The following is a 25,336-nucleotide window of genomic DNA, read 5'->3' on the forward strand; positions in this document are numbered from 1 at the left end:
ACATTACAGATTGTGTACAGATTACAAAAACATTATACAATGTGTTTGTTAGTGACCTTTCGAGGTGTTGGTGGGTGTATTTTTCAATTTCTACTTAACAGGCAGACTCCAGATTGGCATACATATGTTTTGTCTCATTTGCAAATGAAGCAAATAAGAATCATGTCTTAACCCCCTTTGGTATTTAGCACATTTCCCAAAATACTGAACTACTCTTACTTGCAATCTTTACTTTTTCTGCGGCTGAAAAAATGTAAAACACCAATGCATGGTTGCCAGAAGATTTACTCCAGAACATAAATTTTAGAAAAAGTTTCAGTGCAGTTATTAACAGCAGTGCCCCAGTAGCACAGTATATCCCACAAGTCAAACACACAATCTGTCCTGAAACTGTCTTCTAATCTCACCCTGTGGCCTACTGACGGCTAAAATCACTCCCTCTGTGCTGCTGCAGTACAGCACAGAGCAATACAGTCAACCAATCAGATTACAGCATCTAATCCTCAGCCCCTTCGGTCTCATTACATGCTGTGGCTCCAGCGAAATACCATCTCACACTGAAGTGACACAACCCCAGTGCTCTATCAGAGGGGTCGACAGAGAACATTTCACAATTCTGTAGATTGAAAGAGAAATAGACACGCTTATAAACCGTAGTTTGGGTGTGTTACTACAGATACTGTGATCTAGTTAGTATCTGTTGTCCAATTTGAGTAAAAGATCCACAAGGGTAACGTGATAGACTACTACAACCTGCAGGGTGAAGCTCAGAGCATAACTGTCCTCCAAAATGAGTAAAACTCTTCACAGCAAAGGGACAAACATGGTAAAGTTTGTTAATCAGCCTGCTGCAATCCTTTATTTTATTCCTCTGTTCAGTTTTGACAAGCAGTACCTTTTTACTGTGATTAGAATGTAATCCATGCATACATTTTCAAACGTAAAAACAATGATTATGTGATGTTGCCCAACTAACACGGAAGGGTCCTCCTATGCACATGCTGCAGAATACTATAGATACAAGGTTTTACTTTGGGGTTGTGGATTTGGTGTGTGTGCTAACCTTTTCTATTGTCTTGACTCATGCAGCACAGAAGATAAAACAAACAAGCTGCAGAGAAAGTTTCAGAGTGCGCTGCAGACTGAAGGAGTCACAGAGTGAAACTGAGAAAGAGTAGGACAGAGGACGAATGTGACCTCCGTCCACAGTAGTTCAAAGTATCTGCTCTGTATGTAAGGGTAATGTGCACCAACACAACCAGCAGCACACAGTATCTCACTGCAGCGGTGAATAATAGATGAAGGGAAACCTAGAAGGAGGGAAATCTCAGTTAGCTTTATATCTAGCCATTCCCTTCATATGCTCACTGCAGGGTGCCTCTTTTTACGCTGTTTTGTTGCCTGTCCGTCATTTATTACATGAAGTCCCGCTGCAGTATTTGGACTATTAATTTTCAAAATCAATGGGTCTTTGATAATTGGACAAATAAGGTTCAGTAAAGTGTAGTGTGATTTGCTGTCACTTTATGGAATTTGATTCCCCCGTGCACACCACCAAAACTGTACAGTGAGTATGGTGTCAGTCCGCATGACTTTGCAATAAGTCCGAGTGAACAAGAAATGGATCCAAACTGGCTACATGATAAATTTTTTCATTTTTTGTCACATTTTGTTTTATCATGTTCTAGATATGCGTATGACAGGCTATGATGCTGACTTTATATGCATCCTTACCTTGTGAGTATAGAAGGATCTGCATCTCCAGCAGGGTGCAGGTGAACACCTGGACCAGGTTCTCCACGCCCAGTAGACTGAAGGCCTCTGCGAGGGGGAAGTCAGCCAGCGGCAGCTCCCCCAGCCCAGGCCTCTGGCACACAATGGGCTCGTACACACCATGGAACTTGAGCGAGCGTCCCGGAGCAGGCAGCGGTACCTCGTACAGGATGTTGTGAATGTAGCTCTCCAGTGGCAGCGGGGGGGCGGTGGCTGCAGTAACAGCCCTGTGCAGCTGCGACAAGAAGCGACGGCAGGCAAGCATGAAGGGCATGGGTGTGATCAGACATAAGGCCTTGGACACATAGAGGGTGTCCCGCGAAGAGTCGTATACACCTGCCCTGCGAGACGAAGATGAGGAGGATGAGGATGTCGGGGAGTCGGTCTCGTCTAAACTGCTGGCCAGAGAGTCCATGCTGGAGGAGGAAGAGGAGGAGGCAGAGGAGGAGGAGGAAGAAGGGGGGTTGGTGGAGGCATTGTGCATCTGGTAGAGGGTCTGCATGGCAGAGCAGATCTGTGGGCTGGTCACCTCCTCGTAGAAGGTGTGGACGAAGCCGTAGGTCCGAGAGCCGTCCTCCTTTGTGATGATGAAGGAGTGGAACTGTGGATCACGCTGGTCAGCCTGCGTCCTGAACGAGAGCCCTTTAGGCATACATAGCTGCAGGGAAAAGGGAGGGAACAGGAGTCAATCACCACATTGGAGCAGACTACTGTCAATTCTTGTTCAAACCACTACCAAATGCTGATTTTGTCTTTAAAATGATTGAGAGGGCATACGTTTTATACGTTAGCTTTTCTTCAGTGTCAACAGGTCAGATCTGTAGGGCGGGTAGCGGCATGTACGACTATCTACCACACTGTCTGTTCTGATACTATCACTGGTGACGCCAAGTTGGAAATCTTCAAATTCCACACAGTGTACTACAAAATTGTAATTTTAAAGATATTTAGTGTTTCAAAACTGAGAGAAATTCCAAAGAGATAAACCTTCTCTAATACATCTTAACTGGCTTATTTTGTATGCCAACATGTATTAGAGGAAAATAATTCTAAAATAATGTAATATAATGCAAGAAATATATTGATTTAAGAGTGAAGCAACAGACCACATGCTCCACCTAAAAGTACTGAATGGACTTGAGGGCATTTCACAGACAGCAGGATACTAGTATGGGACACATGTATTTTCATGATGATTGAGATGGATTTTCCAATAACCAAACAGATAAAGAATGCTTCATCCTTCATTCTTGACATGAAAACAGCAGTTGCAACAATCCCATTTCATTTAATAGCTGTTCTGGCGCTTTTGACTACATTATATCAGATAAGATTCTTCATCTTATAGCGTACAGAGCAAAGGATTAGTTTGTATTCTTGGAAGTCAAGAAGTCAAATGGGCTCTCACTGGGTGTTGGACTCATAATGGCTTGTGACTGAGTTGCTGCCCAAGTATCTGGGTCCCCCGCTCACACTGGGACCTGGATCCCAATGAGCAGCAGAAAATGGATGGATAACAGCGATGGAAGCTGCAGTTTTGGTATTTGTAAAGACAAACAGTGGTGCTTTGAACTAAATGTTAACACAGAGTGTAAGCATTTGCATTGCTAAACGCACTATGCACTAAACACAACTGAGGCACAGTTTTGCATTAGTGTTGGATATACACTTTGAAAAATAGATGAAAAGAGGATCGTCCTGTGGGAAGCACCAATGTCTGTACCCAAATTCACTGCAATCCTTCCAAAAATTTATGTCATAATAATAATAATAATAATAATAATAATAATAATAATAATCAGCCTCCCGGTGGCGCTACAGGAAAAGTCAGAGGATCACCAAGTCAGGGGGATTCATCCTCTGGGAACATGAAAGTCTGTACAAAATGCTGGTGAGTGATGCTTTCACATTCAGAGTCAGTCAGTTTTCCATTGTGGAAATGTTGTACCTGTACCTGCTTCCAGCGAGCTGAGGGATACTAAAATGTGACGTGAAAACACGACAGACTGCTGATTGGTCAGAGAGAATATTCACTATTCACTGCATCATCATTGCACCAGACAGAGGCCAGCAACAGGAAGTTTTATATTTTACAGTTTTCATATGGAATTTCATCACTAAATCCACTTCTGAGAAGTTTTGAGGTGAGAAATCAGCTCTGTAGATTTCCAATATTGACAGTTTTAGAGAAGTGATGGTGGAACAAAAATGTGCTTGAATATTTTCAATACTCAATTACAGTTGAGGAGCTCAGCGAGTGGCTGCGGGGGAAGCCTGCTGTGACCCGCGGGAGGAGCGTGTGAGGCCGGCCAGCCGCCCGCTCACAGAGCCCTCTGCTCCCGCCGTCACACAGACCGCTGCAGCAACAACGGCAGAGGAAAACACAGCTGGAAGGTTTTCATACCGCTTATCTGTCTTTACATTCTGAGGAATATTGAAACGTTTTAACTTAAAAAAGAGAAAGCTGTGTGGATCGCTGGTGTGTGTGTCGCATTGAACATTATGTTAGTTGTGTTTGACGTCGCTATGACGACCAGCTACATTAAGGGTTACTATCTCTGGGTCCTATCTCCAATGGAAAACGGAGCAGGGCCAAACCGAGTCGAGTAGAGTCAAGGCGAGTTGAGCTGGTACTGGTAATGGAAAAGCGCAAATTTCAAGTTAGTGCTCACTGCTCTGCAAACACACATACACATATGTATGAGCTTTAGAGTCTGCATACATGAACTAACTTCCACTTTCATGCATTTACATTTTGTCTTTACAGAGACACACACACACAGGCTTGGTGACCTAATTTGACTATGCATGAGTCATGTGTCCCACTGATCAGTTCTGACAGATCATCTCTCCTCCACACTCAGCCTGTGTCTGACATTAGTCATCACCACGACCGCATTCTTTATTTCATGAGTTTCACCTCTCAGCTCTCAGTGAGAAACATGCTCTAAGTCCCTCATTCAGCCTTTTCCCTGTTTGTTGTTGATTTTGATGGCGGCCGCAGGAAGTGTGATTACACTCCCCCATCACTTGCCTCCCAGCAGGAGGAGGAGGAAGAGCAGGGATGAAAATCTTCCAGAGAGGAGAGGCTGATGCAGAGCAAAAAGAGGGGCGGTGGAAGTCACAGAAAGAGAGAGAGAAATGATGCTGCTTCTACAGAATCTCTCTCAGCTGTCACCCTCGACAGCTCGCAATCATCCGGGTGTTGGGTTTCAGACGCCACACTGCTACATAATGGCCTGTTTCCATGCCGACGTAAGGCGATAACCGGGGCTGAATTATTCAGCAGTGCTGACGCCAGGGCAGGTGGAACAATAGGTGACCTTCCATCACAACACACACACACACAGACACAGACACACACACACACACACACACACACACACAGACACACACACACTCACCTTTCTGAAAACCTCTCAGTGTCTTTTTTTTAGTGAAATAGAAGGATTTCAGGGGATCACACTCTTTATAATATTATTTACAGAGACCCAACAATTCCCACCATGAGCAAACACGGGCCACAGCAGCAAGGAAAACTCCCTTCTATTCAGGTTGAAACCTCGAGCAGAAACGAGAAACAGGGAGCTCAATTCCAGCAATGTCTCTCTTTTTGAGGTCACATAATCCACAGCCCACTACATACTTACTGAACAATATATTACCTCTCGGGGTGTAACACAACACTGTTATCTATAGCTTAATATTTCTTCTTGTGTTGAGAGTCCTGCAGTATGTGAACGATGTCTGTGAGATCTGATGACTCTGACAAGAAGAGGTGCCACTTTTCCAAACACCTGCCTTTTAATCAACTTTTCATCCAACTTCTCGACATTAAACCTCTAAATTCAGACAACAAAATAGGAAGGTGTTATTGCAGCCCTCCATGCAAAGCTGTCTTGGTAATTCCACAGAGATGGGAGGGGTTTTATATATCACTCGGTTACCCAGGATCCCTTGAGAATGCACCGTGTGTCTTAATGCAGGGCCTGCCCTATATCCTCAAAATGTGTGGTTTCATCCTTAGAAGGAAGCCAAGCCCTAAACTGCTAGTTTAAATAATCCACAGGCCGTTTCCTCTGTGAATGATCCCACTGGTCTCTTCCTGCCTGCTGGGGGTATTACTGGACTCACAGTTCTGTTAATCCTCACTCTTCTACTCATTTTCCCCAATATAATGGTACAATTCACATACCATGTTGACAGCATCCTGGTCGAAGGGGTTCCACTCCACGTTCTCAGGGTAGCGTGCTAGGACTTTGGACTTGAACGTCCTCTTCAGGGGGCTTTGCTCAAAGTTTTCACCTAGTCAGACAAAGAAAACATAGGGAACACAAAAGGTCAGAATCATGACTACCAGTTGGTCATGCCAAGTCTAACATCTCCAGTATAAACTCCATTATATTTTTATGTGAAGCTTTAACCCTTTCATGCATGACATCCACAACAATGGACAGATATTTGGAAGCCATTTTGAACAATTTAAGTTATAGTACCATGTTCCAACCACCACGTACGTACCCCCAAAGTGTTGTCTTCAATTCCATTTGATTATTATCTTTTACATCTGTCATTTTGATATACTGCATCATAAATTCAAAACAGGGGAGGGAAGTGTCAATGCACCAAATACCTCAGCAACAACTGTAACATCCTTTTATTCTCGGAAAAATTTTTTTCAACTAAATAGGATGTTAGAAATACTTTTATCCAGATTTTAATGATATATTTCTTGAAAATATATCCGTTTTAGTAAATGTTTAAAAAACATATTGTTTTTTGGACCTATATTGAGATCCATTTAATCACTTTTGATGCCGTTGATGTGGACATATTTCAAAATTAAATACATTGGGAAATAAAGTTTATAGGCATATTTTTTACTTGTTTAAAAGTAAAAACAAATATTAAAAGGGGTTATATGTAATTTTTGAAAGATTGCAACCTGGTGTGTGCTCGTACGTGTGCTCGCTTGAACTCTTAAGCGAGCATAGTCTGAAACATACAGAGATCCCATAATCAATGCAGAAACACTGGCATGCTGGCTGCGGCTTTTCTCCAGACATGTTCAGACTTTGTTACTTCAAATATTGGCACAATCCTCCTAGAAAAAAGGCAGTGTGACAGCGACTACAGACAGGGAGACAACTTCACACAACATGCTGGTAAACCCCCATTCCAATGTTACAGTAATATTTTTATCAGCTTGAGGTTGAACTAATCCATGCTCGTTACATGATAACGTTACATTTACTGCATTTAGCCGACGTGCTACATCAGCGTTACCTCGCCTTCTGCTTTTATATGTTATTATCTTTCACTGGAGGCTAAGTACTGTGAGCACAGTTAAATGTACTGGATGATAACAAAACAGTTAGTGAGCTGAATATTTTTAATGAGATTGTTGCTTACTTTAACAGTTAGAGTAATCGTAAGTAACATTAATGTAGTGGACGGTTCTCATACTGTGATGTTGTCCTGCACCGTTATTTTGCATTATTATGTGGTAACATAAGTTAACAGTAACAGGTTACTGTAATATTAATTTTTCCCAGTAACTAGTGTGTAACGGATTACTATTTAGCCAAAAAGCTAATGGAAGAATGGAGAATGAGGGAGAGAGGCGTTCCTTCCACAGCTGGAAGTACCTCCATTATTGTGTCACAGTCTAAGATGCAAAGAACATTGTCGTCCGTTATAAACGATGTGCGAACAATTCTACATTTAATTTATTGAAGCATCTGCTAAAGTAGCACTACAACGTGAACCTCAGAAAGAAACTGCGGCTGTTACTGCCAGTGATGCATGGTCTCATGGGGAGAGAGTGTCGTTAAGGAAGGTTTAATATTTTGTAAAAACACCGAATACTGCTCTTATAAATACATGTACCGAAAACAGTAGTTCAAAAGTCGGGATTTACTTGCTTAATTTTTTATTTCAGCTGGTGGTGCTAAGAAACGTTATGTTTTGTAAAAAGCAAATGCCTTGCTGCTGTTATGATTAGGATTTTAGTTAAAAAGTTGGGAGAGGCTTCTTTGTTTGTGGAGGGGTAGAGAAAATAAAATAGTAATGTAACTACTTACTTTTATCACCCAGTAATATGTAAAGTAATACTGTAACTTTTTTAAGGAGTAATAAGTCACTAGTAACTTATTACAATTTCTGAGTAACTTGCCTAACACTGGACCTAACTTGCACCGGAAAATTGCACCTTTCTTACGTTCACCGTTGTCACTGACATCATCTGATTCTCTTTGGCCTGACAGGCTTCACATAAACCTTTAATGTTGTTTTGTATTCTAATGTGGAGTTTATGTTGGAGTTTGTGCTGTGCTGGGTGCCGGTTGTTGGCAAACTATTCCGGGTTAACAGTTTCTATCACAGGTGGGAAATCAGGTTAAATCAGGGAAGCATCAAAGCATGAAGCTGTGTAGAGTCAGGAACACTGGCACAGTGGTTTGTACAGGGACTGAAAAAGCAGCACTGGGAGAATGACCTCATGTCCAATATATGACACTCTGGATGGGGCTTTTCACTGACAGCCACGCTGACTGCATGCATGAGATTCCTCTGTGTCAGCAGCTGGGCTGCTCTACGTTTCCCCCATCTCAACACACATCTCACACACACACACACACACATACTTCAGGGGATCAGTGAAGGTCAAATTATTCTCTGTATAATAGCTGCAATGGACCATGAGGCCATATCCGCACATACAGACAAACATGTAGTATGAAAAGAACCTCATGATTGTCCGTGTCCATTTCCACGTTGTAAACAACAATGGTGTCACAGAGCATGTCAGACAAGGCAAGAGAAAAAAAAATCTGTCTTGCTAGTCCTTTTGTTGAGAAATTATGAGGTGTCCCAGATTCCACTATGACACACTACATGGGATAAAATGAAACTGTTATGACTGAAGCAAATTTTTGCTCCCAAAGCTCCACATCAACACCAACTATTTTGACTGGCCCAGTTGGCCTATCATTTTTTAACAAGGCTGAGTGTCCAGCACTGCTAGCAGCAATGTGAGGCTGTATCTGGACACGTTGACGCTTTGAGCTACATGCTAACATTAGCATGCCAACATGCTCACAATGACAATGCTAATTTGCCAAAGTATCCGACAAATATTCATTATTTACACTGAACAAAATTATAAATGCAACACTTTTGTTCATTCAAAGGAGGACCTGCATGTCTACCAAAATTCATGCCACTGCATTGTTAAATGTGTTCCACTGAAACCGAGAATGTCAACCTCATGGTGGCGCTAGAGGAAAAGAGAGAGGATCACAAAAGTCATTAGGATTCATCATCTGGGAACCTGAACCTGACACTATGATCGGCTGATGCTGCCCTAGGTGAGCGCCTCATGTGTGTGTGTGTGTGTGTGTGTGTGTGTGTGTGTGTGTGTGTGTGTGAGTGAGAGAATGAGTGAGTGAGTGATTGAGTGAGAGACAGACAGTTGTCTCAGCTGCATATCAGAGACAAACTGTGTATGCAGGACAGCCATGCTGGGAGTCACATGGCCAGCAGCTGCTCGGGACACAACAGCCGTCCACAGCTGGTTCTCTACTTTCTCACTACATCCATTTCATCCAGCAAACTGACTCCAACACAGCAGGCAGCTGCTTTCTGTACATGCACCACTGAACAACAGTCACACTATTGCTCTGTGAGAAATTGGGCTGTTGGGCTTATTCCTAATCTTTCTAAACGCAGCATCAGCAAAATGCTTTATATGTAAAATGGAAACACTCAGGGAGAAAATGTTTAGAAAATTCAAATTGTGTTTCCCTCTGCTGTATGGTGACAGGAAGAATGCATACAGAGGAGGCCAGGGAGGAGCACAAAAGCACAAATGTTAAGGGAAACGTAAGTATCAAGGCAGCAGGAACAGGAAAGGGAAGAGCAACAAAAGGTTAAGAAATGAAAGTTTCAGTATTTTTCATAAACATTTATATCAGATCTGTGGGAAGTTTTTCTTCTAAGTCATTTCTTCGGTTGATTTTACAAGCTTGAAATTTTCCTGAAAGGAGCAATGTACTTTGGTACTAATTATAGGGACAACAGAAAATAACCTCAAGTATACTGTTTAGTAATTAATTATTTCTTATTCCTTTTTTTATTCCTTTTGAAACTTTATGTCCCATATTGTATGCTGAATTGCCTTCTTGCTTTTTTACTAATTTCACATTTTTGCTTGTTCCATATGCTTTGCACCAAAAAAAGGACTCTTCACCACTGCCTCCATTTACCCTATAATTAGTACTAAATTACGTAGTTCATGCCGTGACTGTCTTAGGAGACAGAACCTCTGGTCCAGCTGATTTGTGTTGTAGTTATTCTCTATTTATTCTCTTTTGTTAAATAAATTCTTCAAAGACAACGGTTTGTTGTAACTCAATTATTTGCGCAACCTCTCACCAGGAATATAATTTCCACGACATTGTAGATGTGTTATCAATATGTTTTGTTGTTTTTATGTTTGCATGACATGACCATCATGCTTTTGCTCCTAGTGTTATAGTCCATGCGGGACATCGTAGATCTACAGTAGAAGGAAGGATATCCGCTGTTCATCACCTCTGCCTGAGTAGGCGCAGTATTATCTCTCCCCTGGTGTGTTTAACAGGAAACACGGACTTTCAATTCTTTCAAGACAGGTCTTTAAGGGTTAGTTCACTCAAACCACAAAAACATACAACATCCTGTCAGCAGATTTCATAGAGACTATTTCTTCAGTAGAAGGTCGTTAGGTCGTAAGTTACTGGTTGATGGTATATTCTGTTGACTTTCCACAGTAGTAAGGATGCTGTTGGTTTTTTAAAATCATTTTTCATTGCTGTGAATGCAACAAACAAAAGTCCATTCACCAGCATTGTATCGGGGTAAGAGCAGAAATCTTAGAGACTGTATACCTGTAAAAACAACAATGGCATAGGGCATAGTGACTTTGAGTCCTGGCTGAGGTGGTCTTCAAAGATAAAACTAATGGCTGCATGACTCACACACAAGAGGTTTTTTACAGTCAACTATAGACTAGTGATCCACGAGCTGAAAGCTATTCTGAATCAATAACTTCATTTATTTCCACTGGGAAAATGTAAAACATCATAAAAAGGCTTTCTTAAGGAGCATCCCTGACAGGGTGCTGATACTGGGGTCAAATCTGCTCTGTAGTCAGTGTAATCTGTGGGCTATTAAACCTCACCACTAACACAAACACCATTCAATTTTCTTTGGATGACCAGATCTCCAACAGTCATGGTACAAGGTGGAGACAAATCTACACTGATTTCAGATAAGTGAATGGGCTCTGTAACTGGGAGCGCTGGTGTACTGACTGTAGACAATTTCCTTCCTTTCCTCATTTACCTGATGTCTTGATAAGTTCAGCATACTTTCTACAGTATTGATTCTACCGTTAGGATATTTTAATAACAGAACTAATGTTTGTCACTGACTAAATAATTCCTATCTTTCTACTTTGGAGTTTTTTCAGAGTAAGCTCCTGCCATTGAAACACTTTCTACACAGATGTTTCACATTAAATGTCTGGCTGCAACTAACATTTTTTATTTTTACTTTTGATGAATATGCCGATTCTTTTCTCGATTAATCAATTAATTGTTTATAGTTATCATCTATAAAATGTCAGTAAATAGCAGAAATGCTTATTATCATTTCCCAGAGCCCAAAGTGAAATCTGGAAGGACCTATTTGTCCAAGACCAAAAGACATTCAGTTCACTATCATGTAATACAAAGGAAAGCTTCCAATCCTCACAAGCTGAAACCAGCAAATGTTTTTCCTAAATTATTATCAACACATTCTGTTAGTCAAAGAAATAAAAGTAGCCAAATACTAATCAGAAATGACTATTGCGAATTTAACATGAGGCATTATATTCCAGGTGATTCCATGTTGTTTACCGTGCCTTGTTTTAGCAGTCAGCCTTCATTTGTTCATCCAGCAGACTCTTTCATTATCTGAATGAGAACTTGCAGTAAGAATTATAGTAAGGCTGCAAAATAAATTTTTGCTATGATGGCGCTGGAATTAAACTAACATGAAATGAACAGAAAACTAAATAAAGTGGAGGAGGCAGGAAAACTAATCTGGAGAGGAACAAAAGAAATACACAAGTATCACATGCAGACATGAGTGAAGGTGAGGGGGTGGGGTGTTGTTCACGGTGATGAAGGAGCCCTTCACTCAGTGCATCAGTGTGGCTCACGCACATCTGATTTTGTTGAAGCGTGTACAAATAGCAGCACAATGGCCTCAAGTTGTTGTCAACTCATTTCAGAGGACTTGCATGCATACACAGGTCTCTCTCTCTCTCTCTCTCTCTCCTACACACACACACACACACACACACACACACACACACACACAAACAAACATAATCATTTCACTACTTGGCTGTGTGGCCCAAGGGGCCCAGGGCTTTGTGTCCTCTCAAAGCAGGCATAAGGAGGAATGACTGAAACCCAGAGGCCCTCAACCATGACAAACAGAATGTGACAAGGAAAGGATGAAGAATGGAAGACAAGAAAACGGGAGAAGAGAAGAAGCTTGTTTTGTTTAAGACCTCCATCCTCTACTTTTATTAACTCCCAAAACTCCAGGCTGCATGCAGGAACAGACGTAGAAAACAAAGTGATATCCTTATCAGCTTCAAAAGTGTCCCAAAGCTAATCAGTTCACCGTGATATAAAAAGAAGAAAAACAGAAAATCTTCACATTTCAGAAAATTACTATTTATCAATTATCAAACTTATCTATTAATCCACTATTTGTAGGAGCTCTAGTTGCATTATAAATAAAGTGAAGTTAAAGTTGTGGAAGGCTTTTCATGTCTAGATGGTGCTAAATTATGCTTTTCCCTATTTATATAATAAACGTTCCTGGTGGCAGATTTGATGTAGCGAATGAACATTTATGCCATAAATGACTTGCCCACTGGCAAAACCTCTTGGCCGTTGTCTGGTTAACGTTCTGTTAGGAGGCCGGTGTCTGAAGTGTCTGTCTTTAGGAAAAGACTAATCAAGTAGGGAGTCTTATTTTGTGAAACGATCTTGGTGATCATATTAAAATTGGCATGGCAATTTCAGTAATAGGAATCTCCCAATACAATCTTCATTCATGTAATGTCAATAATAACTGATTCTTTATGATCTGGTGGGTTGGACATCGCTGACCACCCGCAGAAAACAGCACTGGTATATTTTTATATATAAAGTGCAAGGTAAACTTCCAGCTTACCTCTGTACCCTTCTCTGTCTCAATTCTGCTAGATAAAAGCTACGCTCCTCCAAGTGGTTGCTTTTTAATGTACCCAGGTTTTTGACAGCTCTGGGGAAAACTGCATTTTCATACTATGCACCCTGGGCATGCAATAAAAAGATCTTAAACTAGAAGAGCATCATAAAGAATGTGGTAAAGGAGACATGTGATTGTTTTTCTTGAGAGGCCATTGTGTTTGAATAGATGTGTTTTTTGTGTTGTTTTTTTGGTTGTTTGTTTTTGTGACTTTTGTCATGATTGTACGAAGCATTTTAATATGTTGCTGCTACCTTGGCCAGGTCTCTCTTGTAAAAGAGATATTTTATCTCATTGAGACTTCCTGGTAAAATAAAGGTAAAATAAGGACCACCTTATTTGGAGCAAGTACCTTATAAAGAGTAAAGTGTGCAAACACAAGTACAGATTCTATCTTTTATTTGCGTCAGATTTGTCAGACACATATTGAACATTTTATATTTCATGCTCATTTTCAGACTTCAGCTACGGGTTCTGAACATTAATCAGGCTGCCACTAAAATCTCTAGTGTTTCTACATTTTCAGACAACAAAAGGATTAGAGGTCTCAACTTATAAAAAAAAAAACTTCATATAGAAATGAAGTCATAGAAGCTGAAAGCTAATAGAATATGGATTCTATAAGGGATTTGAAAGGACTTGATAAGCTGACTCAATACTGGATTTAGATTGATCAAATCCCAGCAGTTTTCATTTAACTAATTTGATGCAACCTTTCAGTTAACTGCAGGGGTGATTATGAGCACATAGTATATTATTAAACAGCATGAGTTGTAGAAGTTGGGGCTGCCTACTGAGAAGGGTCACACACAGAAACACAGAAATAGTTAGAAGATTTAAGTGTAAAAGACATGTGATAAACCATTCTGTGTCTGAGGTGATTACGAGAAAATCCCATTTATTTTCCTGAAGTCACAATGGACCTGTAGATGTATACTGTGGCAAGGCTGCCATCACATAGGTCACATAGCTTACGAGGTGTAAGGGACAGTGTGAGGTGTAGCGCTCTGTTATGCAGGAAGGGAACGGTTGATGGTGTTTTACCTGTGGCCGCAGTATCAGGATCCCTGCCTTGGCGGTCTGCTTCTAGCCACTGGTACAAAGCTAGGGATGAGCCACGCATGCAGAAAAACATGGAGCAAAAAACAAAGACAAAGCGCAATGTCAAAACAAATGCACACAAAAAGCAAATTAATAAATGCATGAGAATGAGTAGAGAAGGAACATGACACTTACACTATCAGTAACACAACATGGCATGGCATTAAAGACATAACACACAGGCTTGAAAAAGAGTATTAGCATTCCAAACAAGCACTTTTTACTTTTCTGTAATTTGTAGAGGGCAAATGGCCTCATAAGAAGGCAAAAGCAAATGTCACAAAAATTCAGACACTTGAAGTATGTTAGATACAAATTGTGGATCATTGTCTGTGAAATGTGACATTCCCTTCTGTCTCCTCTTTTTACTTTAATGTTTGGTCTTTCAGGAAGTAAAAAGTGCCATTATGGAGGTGCCAGGCTCAGTGAAAATGTTTGCTGCATGACAACGTCTGCCTTGAATGATGGAGCTGTGAGTGAAGTATAGGAGCATGTGACTTAGTGTTAGTGAGCAGCAACCTCTTCAGAGTCAAACCAAGCAGCAGCATTTTCACAGCAACAAACATTTACGGGAGCAGAAAACCACTGATGTCAAAATTAGGTGTGCAACAAACTGTATGAATGAGGAGGGCATTTTTACTTGCTTGTGTATCTTGGTTTAACATCTTTAACCCCACTGGCCCAAAGTCAGTGGAAACACTTTGTTCAGAACGAAAGAACTTTATTTTGTATTCTTGTGGCGAACTCAAGGTTTTCAAAGACACCGAATGTCAGGCAGAATTTGCGATAATACGTCTAAAATGATGCACGAAACATCTAAAATATTTATTTGATAGAATAGGCCAGCCATAAAAAAAACAAGTCTTAAATTTCAATATTTGAGCAGTGCTTGAACATGGATTAAAGGGGTCATCCAGTGATTTAGCATCACGCTTCCTTATTTATTAAGTTGGGGGACTAACAAGAAACAGAAAAAACAACAATGGTCAAAATTGGACCAGCAGATGCACGGACATCATCACTTTTAGTCCCTAGTATGGCTTTCTATTATAAATGTGTAGTCTCGTAGGATTTCAATGTGTCTAAAGATGCAAACTTCTGCAAATGAATGTGTTCCATATGTGCGGTCATGTCCACTGTATGACTGAGGAAATCAAAAGCTGTGTCAGACAGCTACTTCAGGCTCTGCAGGGTTAACACACTCTTTTTGAAGCAGGGTTCAGCACTATGCCTGCCATGTTTCAATACAAAATGTCTCTAACACACACACACACACGTTTAGGTTATAAGATCATTACAGTGACACAAATATAATTTTGTGCAGTTGATATATTATTTTTTTATCTCAATTTCTTAGTGAGTTTGCATGTAAGTATGTGCATGTTAACTAACACAGAGAAAAATAGGAAATACGAGAGAGAGATGGAAATACATCAAATATAGAACACTCGTGGTTAAAAGGTGATTATTGTCATTATCAAGTCCAAGATGTTTAGTTTTATATCCTCCTCAGTCTCTGCACATTCTACATTATATATATATATATATATATATATATATATATATCTACATTTTCCCCAATTAGTAATAAAAAAATTTTCTTTCTCTTGAAGCTGGTAGGTCAGTTTTCCGTCACATACATTTCTCTTTTCCTAATCTTTGTTCTATGTTGGGGTATTCAGTCTTATACCATATGGCAGTGCGGCCTCAGTGGGGTTCAAACCCCAGTCGTCCCGGCTCTTTCTGTTTGGAGATGGCATGTTCTACACGCGTCTGTGTGGGTTTCCTCCGGGTGCACCAGTTTCCCCCACTATCAAAAACATCTTCTTAGCTCTAGTTTAGATTAGTATCTTGGCTTAGTATTATATTTCACATGCTCATTTACATTTCCAAGGTACAGGCATTGCAATCCTTTGGCATTTCATATCCTTTTCCCAAAATGGGCATAATTTATGGTTTGCATCTGCATCTACAGCTTTGGTGATCATCAGGACCCACGTGAGGAAATCAAATTCAGTTTACGCAGCACTTTAATGGTTCTGATCTGTATCGTAAAGAGCTCACAAAGAAATAACTTATTATAATCATGATTAGTAATTGTAGGCCGCAGATCGACCACATAGCCTACTATGAATAATAATGTAAAAACAGGACATGTACAGTAATAATTTGGGGCTTATAAACGGAGTACTACTGGCCCTTCTTTTTTTATTTATTTTTTTAAAGCTTTTGACCTATTAATGAGGGAAAATACCCTTGGTGACAAATATACATTATCAAATGATTTTCATAAACATAGCCTATACATGGCTTACAGATCGCTACAGATCGCTAAACACATTTGGCGGTCAGTAGATGGATTTATGAGTGGTTTCGCTTTGGAAATAATGCTCAGATCACATCTCTGCTATCATCAAAATCCTGTTTTTTGTTTTGTTTGCTTTCACATCCCAATCACCATTACATCAAGCAGTCCATATAGGGGTTTTGTTTTTCATTAGTCCATGCCTCTCTTTCAGACCCTGAAAGCTCATTTTGTTTCTAGTCTTGATTAGCGTGCTCGCTGCTGTCATCCCCTTTCTTTCCTAATTTCTGAAAGTCTGGACACGGCAAAATTGCGATTTTTGAGTTGAAAATCCTAGAGTCCTCATGACAGTGTCCATGTTTATCGTCTAGGACTGATTTTCTTTAAGTTTTTCATCCCAACTACATCTTGAATGTTGGATTGTTCTTAAATGCACCACAGAGCAGCATTTTGAAAATGGTCCATGTTTGAATCTGCAGTAGAGTCCTGCACCAGGTTGGGTACCCGAGTGTGCAAGGTGGATATGAGTTTGTTAAAATGGCCCTGACCCAGTAGCATATGACACATCACTTAAAGCGTAGAGTTGATTAACCTGTTGACATGGGTAGACTCAATCAGTTTGATCATTCTTCTTTCCTCTCGTGTGCTGACATCAGGCTGTGGCGCCTGGGACTAAACTGAAAGACTCAGTAGTCATTCAGTGAAATGAGGCTTCACTTGGTTCAGTCAGAAGTGAGGGAAACTGTTCAGCTGCCGTTTGAGAGGAAACCACACACACTGCTGCTGGCATTATCTGCTTCTAACATCACTGCTCGCTCGTATCTGTCCATTCTCATACTTACAGACACACTGTAAAAATGCATTCTGGATCATGTAACAAAGCTCCGAATGAGGTCTTGAACAAACGCGCACACACACACACACACACACACACACACACACACGCACACACACACACTCACATAGATCCTTTCATGCAAAGATTTCCCACAAGACCAATGAAGCAGTCCTGAGTGATTGTAACCATCAGAATTGGCATGCGATCAATGAGTAAGCTGATTACGGATTGGTCTGCATGTACTACTGCTTAAAGCACAACACACTTAAACTGATGGATTCATTATTGATACTAACATGTAAAAGACACTGATGTTCTCTGATATTCTTACAACTCAGTCCTGTAATCCAGTTTACTGTGTGCTAATGGATGAAATCTAATTTCAAAAATAAAGTATATTAAATCTCACGTGCAGCGTCAAATCAATAATCAATTGGATTGGGCATCGAGAACAGGTTCCAACTTGGAACGGTTTCCAACGGAATCATTGGTAAAATTTGGTTTAGAATTCGATCACTGGTTGCAAATGTACTACGCGCAAGTAATGGTTTCCGTGGCAGCCACTGTAAAACCAGGCGCTTGATCTGTTGCAGCCATGAAGCACAGTAAGCTGCGCTCAAAAGTGTGGCTTTATGTTACTTTGAGAAAGCCCCAGTCAGCACAGTGCAACACCTGTGAGATGCTTATTTCTTGCACAGGAGGATGCACTAAGAATATGAGTAAACAGCTTCGCCTGCATGGTCTACAAATCAACAAGGAGTGTACTGTGTTCGATGTGCTGTGCAACCCTGAGCTGAACTAGTACCTCGTCGCAATCAGGTAATTGAAACTGTAGTGAATCAAGTTGCTTGCTCCAAACATTAATTGGTGATTTTAACTTGCCTGTAGATGTGAATGTGAGTGAGAGTGGTTGTTTGTCTCTATGTGTCGGCCCCGTGATGAACTGGTGACCCCACCTCTCGCCCAGTGTCAGCTTGGATAGGCTCCAGCCCCCCGCCTCTAAGGATGAGTGTTTTACTTTTTTTACTAACATTCATGTCACAGATGTATGGTGATAAGCTAATGTTAGCCGTTTCAATATGGCACAATGTCATCACTCACAGCCAGTTAACATAGCGGCTGTTTTGTTTTAAATAGTTTGTCAAAATGCAAATGATCTTTGTGACTACATTATTATCAACACTACAACTTTTTGACAGTTTTTCAAGTTCCATCCATCCATCCATCGTCAACCGCTTACCCTGCGTACAGGGTCGTGGGGGGTGGAGCCAATCCCAGCTGACATCGGCCGAAAGGCGGGGTACACCATGGACAGGTCGCCAGTCCATCGCTTTACGAGTTAAATTACAAAAAGAGGAAGTTCTTATAAAATATGTTTTGTTTTAAATTAATCTCACCAACATTTTATACTAGTGCAGCTGAAACAATTCACAGAAAATAAATTTTGATAATTTGATGGTTCAGCCTCTGCTTTTCCTCTGAATGATTGTAATAACTGTAATGTTTGTTAGTAATGTTGAGCTTTGGACTGTTCATGGAGGAAATCAGTAGATTGATCCAGAATGAACTAGGTGCACTCTGATACAATAAATTGACATTGACATAATATACTGTATATACCACAAATACAATAGACACAAATCTAATGTGCACCTTACAAACATTCAATGTTTAATCTATTACACAATCCTCTACACTGCAATTCAATATTTTTTAACATTTATATGTGCACGTTCTCTGTGCTCCGAGAGATGTTGGATTGTCAAGGTGATAACTGCTGACAAACATGATTTTACACATATGAGTCTAATCCACCAGGGGTGATAAACAGAATTACATCTCCTCTAAGAGGCAGAGTTTTTTTCTTCTCCTTGTGTGCTCCACAAGTACTCCCTGCCGTCCTCGTGCAAATGAGCTCCAACTCAACAACTACAGCAGTAAATCCTGCTTTACATAAACACATGTGGATGACAGAACATATATTAATACAGGCACATGGACATTTTACTGCTTTAATATGTTAGGTACCAAAAATGAGAACAAAAGTGTAAAGAATGGATTCAACCATGTCTTTATCTGCTCTAGCATAAACAGCAAACAAATGCAGAAGAAGTCAGGAACTACAGATATAGATGTAGTTCTGGAATTTACAGCCTCAATCACTTCACGGAGCTAGTTAGCAACAGCGGATTACAATTGCTACCGGTATTACGGTTACCTGTGTTAGTGCACTGCTAGACTGCAGTAGCAACAGCTCCTAATGGGAGATGAGGCTAAACCTTCTTAGGTAGAAATTCATGAATCTGGAGTTTTCTGTGCCCTTTTGGGGGTGGGGGACTGCCCTCCCTCTGTATTTCTGGTGACAGACATCAAAATAATGAGCTCATTTCCATCAACAGACACTCACTCAGCCAGACCTGCCTTGCAGGAGGGGTTTCCCCAAAGTGCAAGCAGGGGTGAGGTATTATAGTATGAAACACACTGCATCATTAGTGCCACAAATCACATAATGCACCTCTAATTACATGCAATAGGCCCCAGGAGGCCGGCCCCCAGAGTACATACATACTAGCATGTGAATGCACAAATACATACGCAATGAGAGTGTGAGGCAGCATCTCATAAAAAACATGTTAAAGCTCAGCTCCTTACTGAGGGGAAAATACCCAACTATAGCGCGCGCGCACACACACATACACACACACACACACACATTTCTGTCACTTGAGAGGATTACATTGACTTCATTTATTTACCCAAACCTTAAACCAAGTCTTCACCATAACATCTACTCCATAAACAAGACGTGCATTTTGTTCCCAAAAGGAAGGCAAGTCCCCACGATGTGACTCTGTAAAGACATTTTATTCCCACAACACAAGTAATACTTCTTCCACATTCTCCCACACACATACACATACTTGCATGCAGACAAATACAAGAAACACAGAGGAACTAATCATATGTTGGCTGCAGACACTGATGAATAATGTATGTGGCGCCTGTTGCCCTGCTAGACTAGGTGATCAGACGCTCTGCTCTTGGTTGTGTATCAGAATCAGGATATGTGTGTGGACTCCACAGTCAGCCTTTGTTGCTTCACTTCAAGGCCTGCAGATCCACATCACAGTTTATGCGTATGAGTGAGCAGACAGAGAGAAAACTGAAGCAAACTGCAATCACCAGGCGACAGAGATGATGCAGTCAGTGTTTCACCTACAGCATAAAAAGTGTGTATTCATGGCTCCATTCACAGTGTGCAGGGCTTGTATGTCTTCTGCTACTTTAAAAGCATCTGTCAGTGCATCTATGCATATCCTGAATACCTACTGAAAACATTCATTCACTCCCCTCAACACACAGTCAGTCATGTGCGAAAGCAAATGCATTCTGGGCACAAAGAGCCTGTAGAGTACACACTACAAAAACTGACGTGGAAATATGAGCTCAAATAAACAACCAATAACACATTGGTGAAAAGGAAGGAGGGAAATCTGCACATAAATTATCCATTTATCACTCATGTGCCATCCAGACAGATTTCACACACTTCTGTCCATAGGAAACTAGTCTTTATACTATAAACATCAGAAGAAACAGATTTGGTCGAAAAATGGTCGAAATTGTTTTGATTCTATCTGTAGTTGTTTTGCCTGAACAAAGTTTTGGGTTTTGTTGACCGTGGCTTAAAACTAACAGTAGAATTGAGGTACTGTAGCCTACACTGAACATTTACGGGACAAAAAAGGTACAGAACAGCATCTTCACCAAGGTTTTGCAGATAGTGCAAGCCAGAAAAAATGACCCCACGCTGCTGTTACTTTCAGCTCAGTGACCATTTAGCAGCGTTTAAGAAAAGGAAATTCGCCTTCATAGCCAAAGCCTCACTACAAGTCGGCAGGAGCTGGTTTACTGCTCATCCAGTTGGCTTCACAAACACATTCCACCACCCAGAGCTCCACCAGCAGCACCTGCTACAACTGGGCAGCCAGCCTGGTCCCACACACACAGCATGTAAACAGCTCATACATGCACAAAACACACAGTCAGAGTGCTCCTTCTTTCTTAAAAGGGCTAGTGCCCGCTGTGACGGGCTGCACTGCCAACGCCTGGCACTGACCGGGTGAGAGCAGCACCAATCTGTCTCCTTGGCAACAGGACAACTAAAGATAGAGGGCTGTTGTGTTGTTGTTTGAGTGTCGGTTGTTGGGTGTTGGGGCAGCAGAGGTTAACACATTCTAATCTCTTTATCATTATGAATTATTCTTACATGATGAGAACAGGGAACACAGGGTAGTGTGTGTGTGTGTGTGTGTGTGTGTGTGTGTGTGTGTGTGTGTTACAATGGTCCAGTGTCCTGGTGCATGGGCTAAGTTTGCTCTATCGGCCCTATTCAGCATGCCGGCTGCACGACGCTACTGTGGTGATGTCATCACCCTACCACACTGCGTCTTTTATTCACTTTAAGGTGGCGAGGAGAGAGATGGAGGGGAGAAGAAGAAAAGAGAAGGATGCTGGAGCAGGAGGTGTGAGGATGCCCGGCTTATTTTCATTCAGGCACATGCTCTGGGTGCTCCCCTGGGACCTTCCACCATGGGAAGTCTTTGTGACCCCGCTTCATGATTCACTGTCACCTGACTGTTTATCTACACCTTGTTATGAGCTCTGTGAGACCTGATGAAAGGAGGACAGATAACCCTGGTACACTGAATGAAAGCAGTGATGGACACGATGAAGGAGGAGGAGTTTACATCTGCCGGAAAATAATGCATAGTCATGACTGTGCACTGAGGGATTTGGATGAAAAATGTGTCTCCACAAGTCCATCTATCCCTTTTGAGCTGCAGTCGCCACTAGGGGTGTCTTCTGGTCTTCTGTAACATTTGAACCGCAAGTCTCAGAAAAAGTCTCAGTGCCCATAGGGAGCACCCGGCTGTTCGGAACATGTGCCCATTCAGCGTCATCAATCAATCAATCGGATCATCTGATCGTCTTCACACTCAACACTGCACTCCCTCAGGTCCTCAGCGATACGCCCTCCAAGTGTAAAGTCGATCAGATAAACAGTCGTCGAGAAAATTGAAAGGACAGACAGACAGAGACTCCGTCCTTTATAGATAAATGTTGCTGCTTCAGCGCCACCGATTGGGCAAATGGCACCAAATTTGACATTTCACTGAAAAGTTGTTGTGAAAATCAAAGGACAGGCACACAGACAGAGACTCCTTCCTCTATAGTTAGATGAAGAATAACTGTCAAACAGGCAGGAAGCAGCTTTCTGAGCTGTTGTATCTGTGTGTCAGCCAACGACAGCTGTTCTCACAGTAGCTGCGTGACTACTATGAGGTGGTGTCAGAGAGTGAGTCAGGTTTTGCTGACAGAAAAGATGTATAAGTTCATTATTAAAGCAGTCAGGTGTGTCTGTCACGCTCAGGTCTCATCTGGCTTCACTGCATTTATGAAGGCTTTTAAAAGTTCAGGTTCATCCAGATGTTCACAGAGGAAACTAGAAGGTAGACTAATATTCTTACAAACTGTTCGTCTTGTGGGCCTTTCAAAGAAGACACTGGAAATTCATAAATAACGGTCAGGGCTGTTATTAACCTCGATGACAGAGAGACGTTTATTTAAAAAAGTTTAATGCTTACCCTTGTTTTATAAGTAATTTTAAAACATATATTTAATATACTATATTATCCATTTATATATATTTTATATTTTAAAATCTAATTTGATCATATTTTAGAAAGCTTCTCTATTTTCTGATGTATTATTTCTTTTGAATAAAATGCGGTTCACACTCTGTTCTACTTTGCTGGGTTTTTTCATTTAGTGTTAAAATCTTGTCAGTGAAACTCAACATTTCCTGCACAGGTGTTTCACATTAAAAGCACTCAAAGGGCACAACCTCTTTTCTCCTGGGTGGTTTTAAAACATAAACAAGACCTGTTGAGTTTAATAATGATGGCTTATCACTAACAGAAACAGCAACTTTGATTGGAAGTAAAACTTCTGCAACCAATAACCCTAATTAACGACCGTCACCCCTCCCTGCGATGCTTACGTTGATTTCAGCTCTTAGTCTTTGTATGTGGGTGTTTTAATGGGAAAGTGGATCTTTCAGATCACTTTGTGAAGTACCTATGATCTCGTTCCACATTTTATTGTGTGCCATGCAATGCAGGGAACTGGTCTAGGTCTTGACTCGGTCTCCCTCGGTCTTGGTCTCGACTGCTCTCAGCCCCTAAAAGTCTTCGTCTCTGTCTCAGTAAACTGTGGTCTTGGACTTGACAACACTAGATAACAGAAATACTGTTTTCATTCCATTTTGCTCTCTCTCTCTCTCTCTGTTATGAAATAGTTATTACCTTACATATAATTGCCACAATTACTGTTTTTCTAATATGTAGCATATTCACATCTAGTTTATCACTTTAACAGCACTCCGTTAATTCTATATGCAAGCTACGAGGAACCATTTTCTAACCACCACGTGGCTCTAAAACATGTCGTCTATGATGTGACAGTAGGGCTGTGCAGTATATCAGTATAATGAGGTATACAGATATAATTTCAAAAGAGATATAAAATAAGACAATGCCGTTTATACCGATATAGTTCGATGTTGAGTTAATTTATGTTTCTGTAAAGTCCTGCCAGCGTTTGCTCCTCTCTCTCCCTCACCACGCAGCAATCTGGGTACCTCCATTCCCTTTGCAGCCTGACATTTACACAACCTCAAACCAACCATAAGTTGACATTCAATCACTGTAAAAAAAAAACTCAGCATTTTTACCACTCCTTTGTTAGCACAAAGCACAAACTGTATTCCAAGTCTCACAGGGCAAACTACAGAAATATCCTCTTAAAACTGTAGAGTTATTTATTACAGCTGCAGAGGTACAGGGCATTCCCAGCTCTGCTCAGCAAGGTGCACATGCAGTTGTACAAATCAGCCTCTATACGTAGATTTCTCATTCACAGCCAGACTTGAAGCAGCCCTGAAGAGCCTCTTCAAACACTGTAGAGCCGTGATTAGTCCTACATTACCGCCGTCTCCAAGAGGCCTGCAGCAGACCGCTTTGATCTTTACAGAACATCAGTTTACAGGGCAGTCAGCAGTCCTCAGTGACTTTCCATAATTAGGCTGGGGTGGTTTCATAACCAAGAAAGGTTTTCTTCATCATTAACGGCACCTACCTCTTCCAGCATAAATCTTGATATTAGGACTAAATCTAACTAAAAACAGGACTGCACTGGGGGACATGTTCTCATCACCGTGAACACACTCAGTCCCATGTATATCACCCCAAATACTCACTAGAGCACGACATGTGGATTCACCTTGGGGAAAATAGTCCCCAACAAATGCTTTATTTCCTCCTGTTTAAGTAACGTTTGATAACAACTACAACAGCTGTCAGGTAGTGCCTGATTTCTAAATAATTAATACACTTAAAATTCTTCTTTTTTCTCCATTAGTTCTGACTTGTTAAATGCTTATCCATGTGCCTGCAGAAAGAGGGCGGGGAAACACAATAAAGCTGAATGCTTTCAAGCCTGGCAAGCTGACAGCTCCAGGAGAAAGGATCAGAGTACATCGGTGGGGGTTTGCAGAGATCTTTAGCTCATCAGCCCCGTTCAGCAAAATAATTTGTATTGCTTAAATTTCCTCTCGTCTCTGTGGCAACCCCTGTCCTATGGCACACTCAAAAGGCTAAAGGGCTGCTGTTAATAGAGGTTACGTCATCCCATTTGAACCCAGGCACATGCTAATTGCATTGCCTCTGAGCAGGCCCCTCTCAGCTCATCACACAGGGAAGCGGGTGATGAAAAGCAGCAGACAATACTAGTGATGTTTTATAATGGTTACACCCCTCTGGCTCCTCCAAAACCCAGAACCCGGTGAGGGGTTTGCAGTTGATGCTGGCGGCTTAGAGCAGATATAAGAGAAAGAGTAAAAGACAGAAAGTGACAGACCTGTT

General features: G+C 41.1%; 1 protein-coding gene across 6 annotated transcripts in view; it reads right to left on the minus strand.

Annotated features, from left to right (window-relative positions):
* Window positions 1-25,336, minus strand: part of dennd5b (DENN/MADD domain containing 5B) — a 93,284-nt gene that overhangs the window by 46,466 nt on the left and 21,482 nt on the right. For 5 of the 6 annotated variants that reach the window (XM_038739022.1, XM_038739019.1, XM_038739020.1 and 2 more), the window contains exons 2-4: window positions 14,152-14,211; window positions 5,969-6,078; window positions 1,735-2,431 (exon numbers count right to left, since the gene is read on the minus strand). In XM_038739022.1, the coding sequence (XP_038594950.1) occupies window positions 1,735-2,431; window positions 5,969-6,078; window positions 14,152-14,211 (867 nt within the window). The remainder of the gene's footprint in view (window positions 1-1,734; window positions 2,432-5,968; window positions 6,079-14,151; window positions 14,212-25,336) is intronic. The other variant, XM_038739018.1, reaches the window with a different exon arrangement.

This window comes from Micropterus salmoides, unplaced genomic scaffold (genome assembly GCF_014851395.1).
Source record: "Micropterus salmoides isolate LMB-PRFRI ecotype aquatic unplaced genomic scaffold, ASM1485139v1 Ms_hic_scaffold_23, whole genome shotgun sequence".
Lineage (NCBI taxonomy): Eukaryota > Metazoa > Chordata > Actinopteri > Centrarchiformes > Centrarchidae > Micropterus > Micropterus salmoides.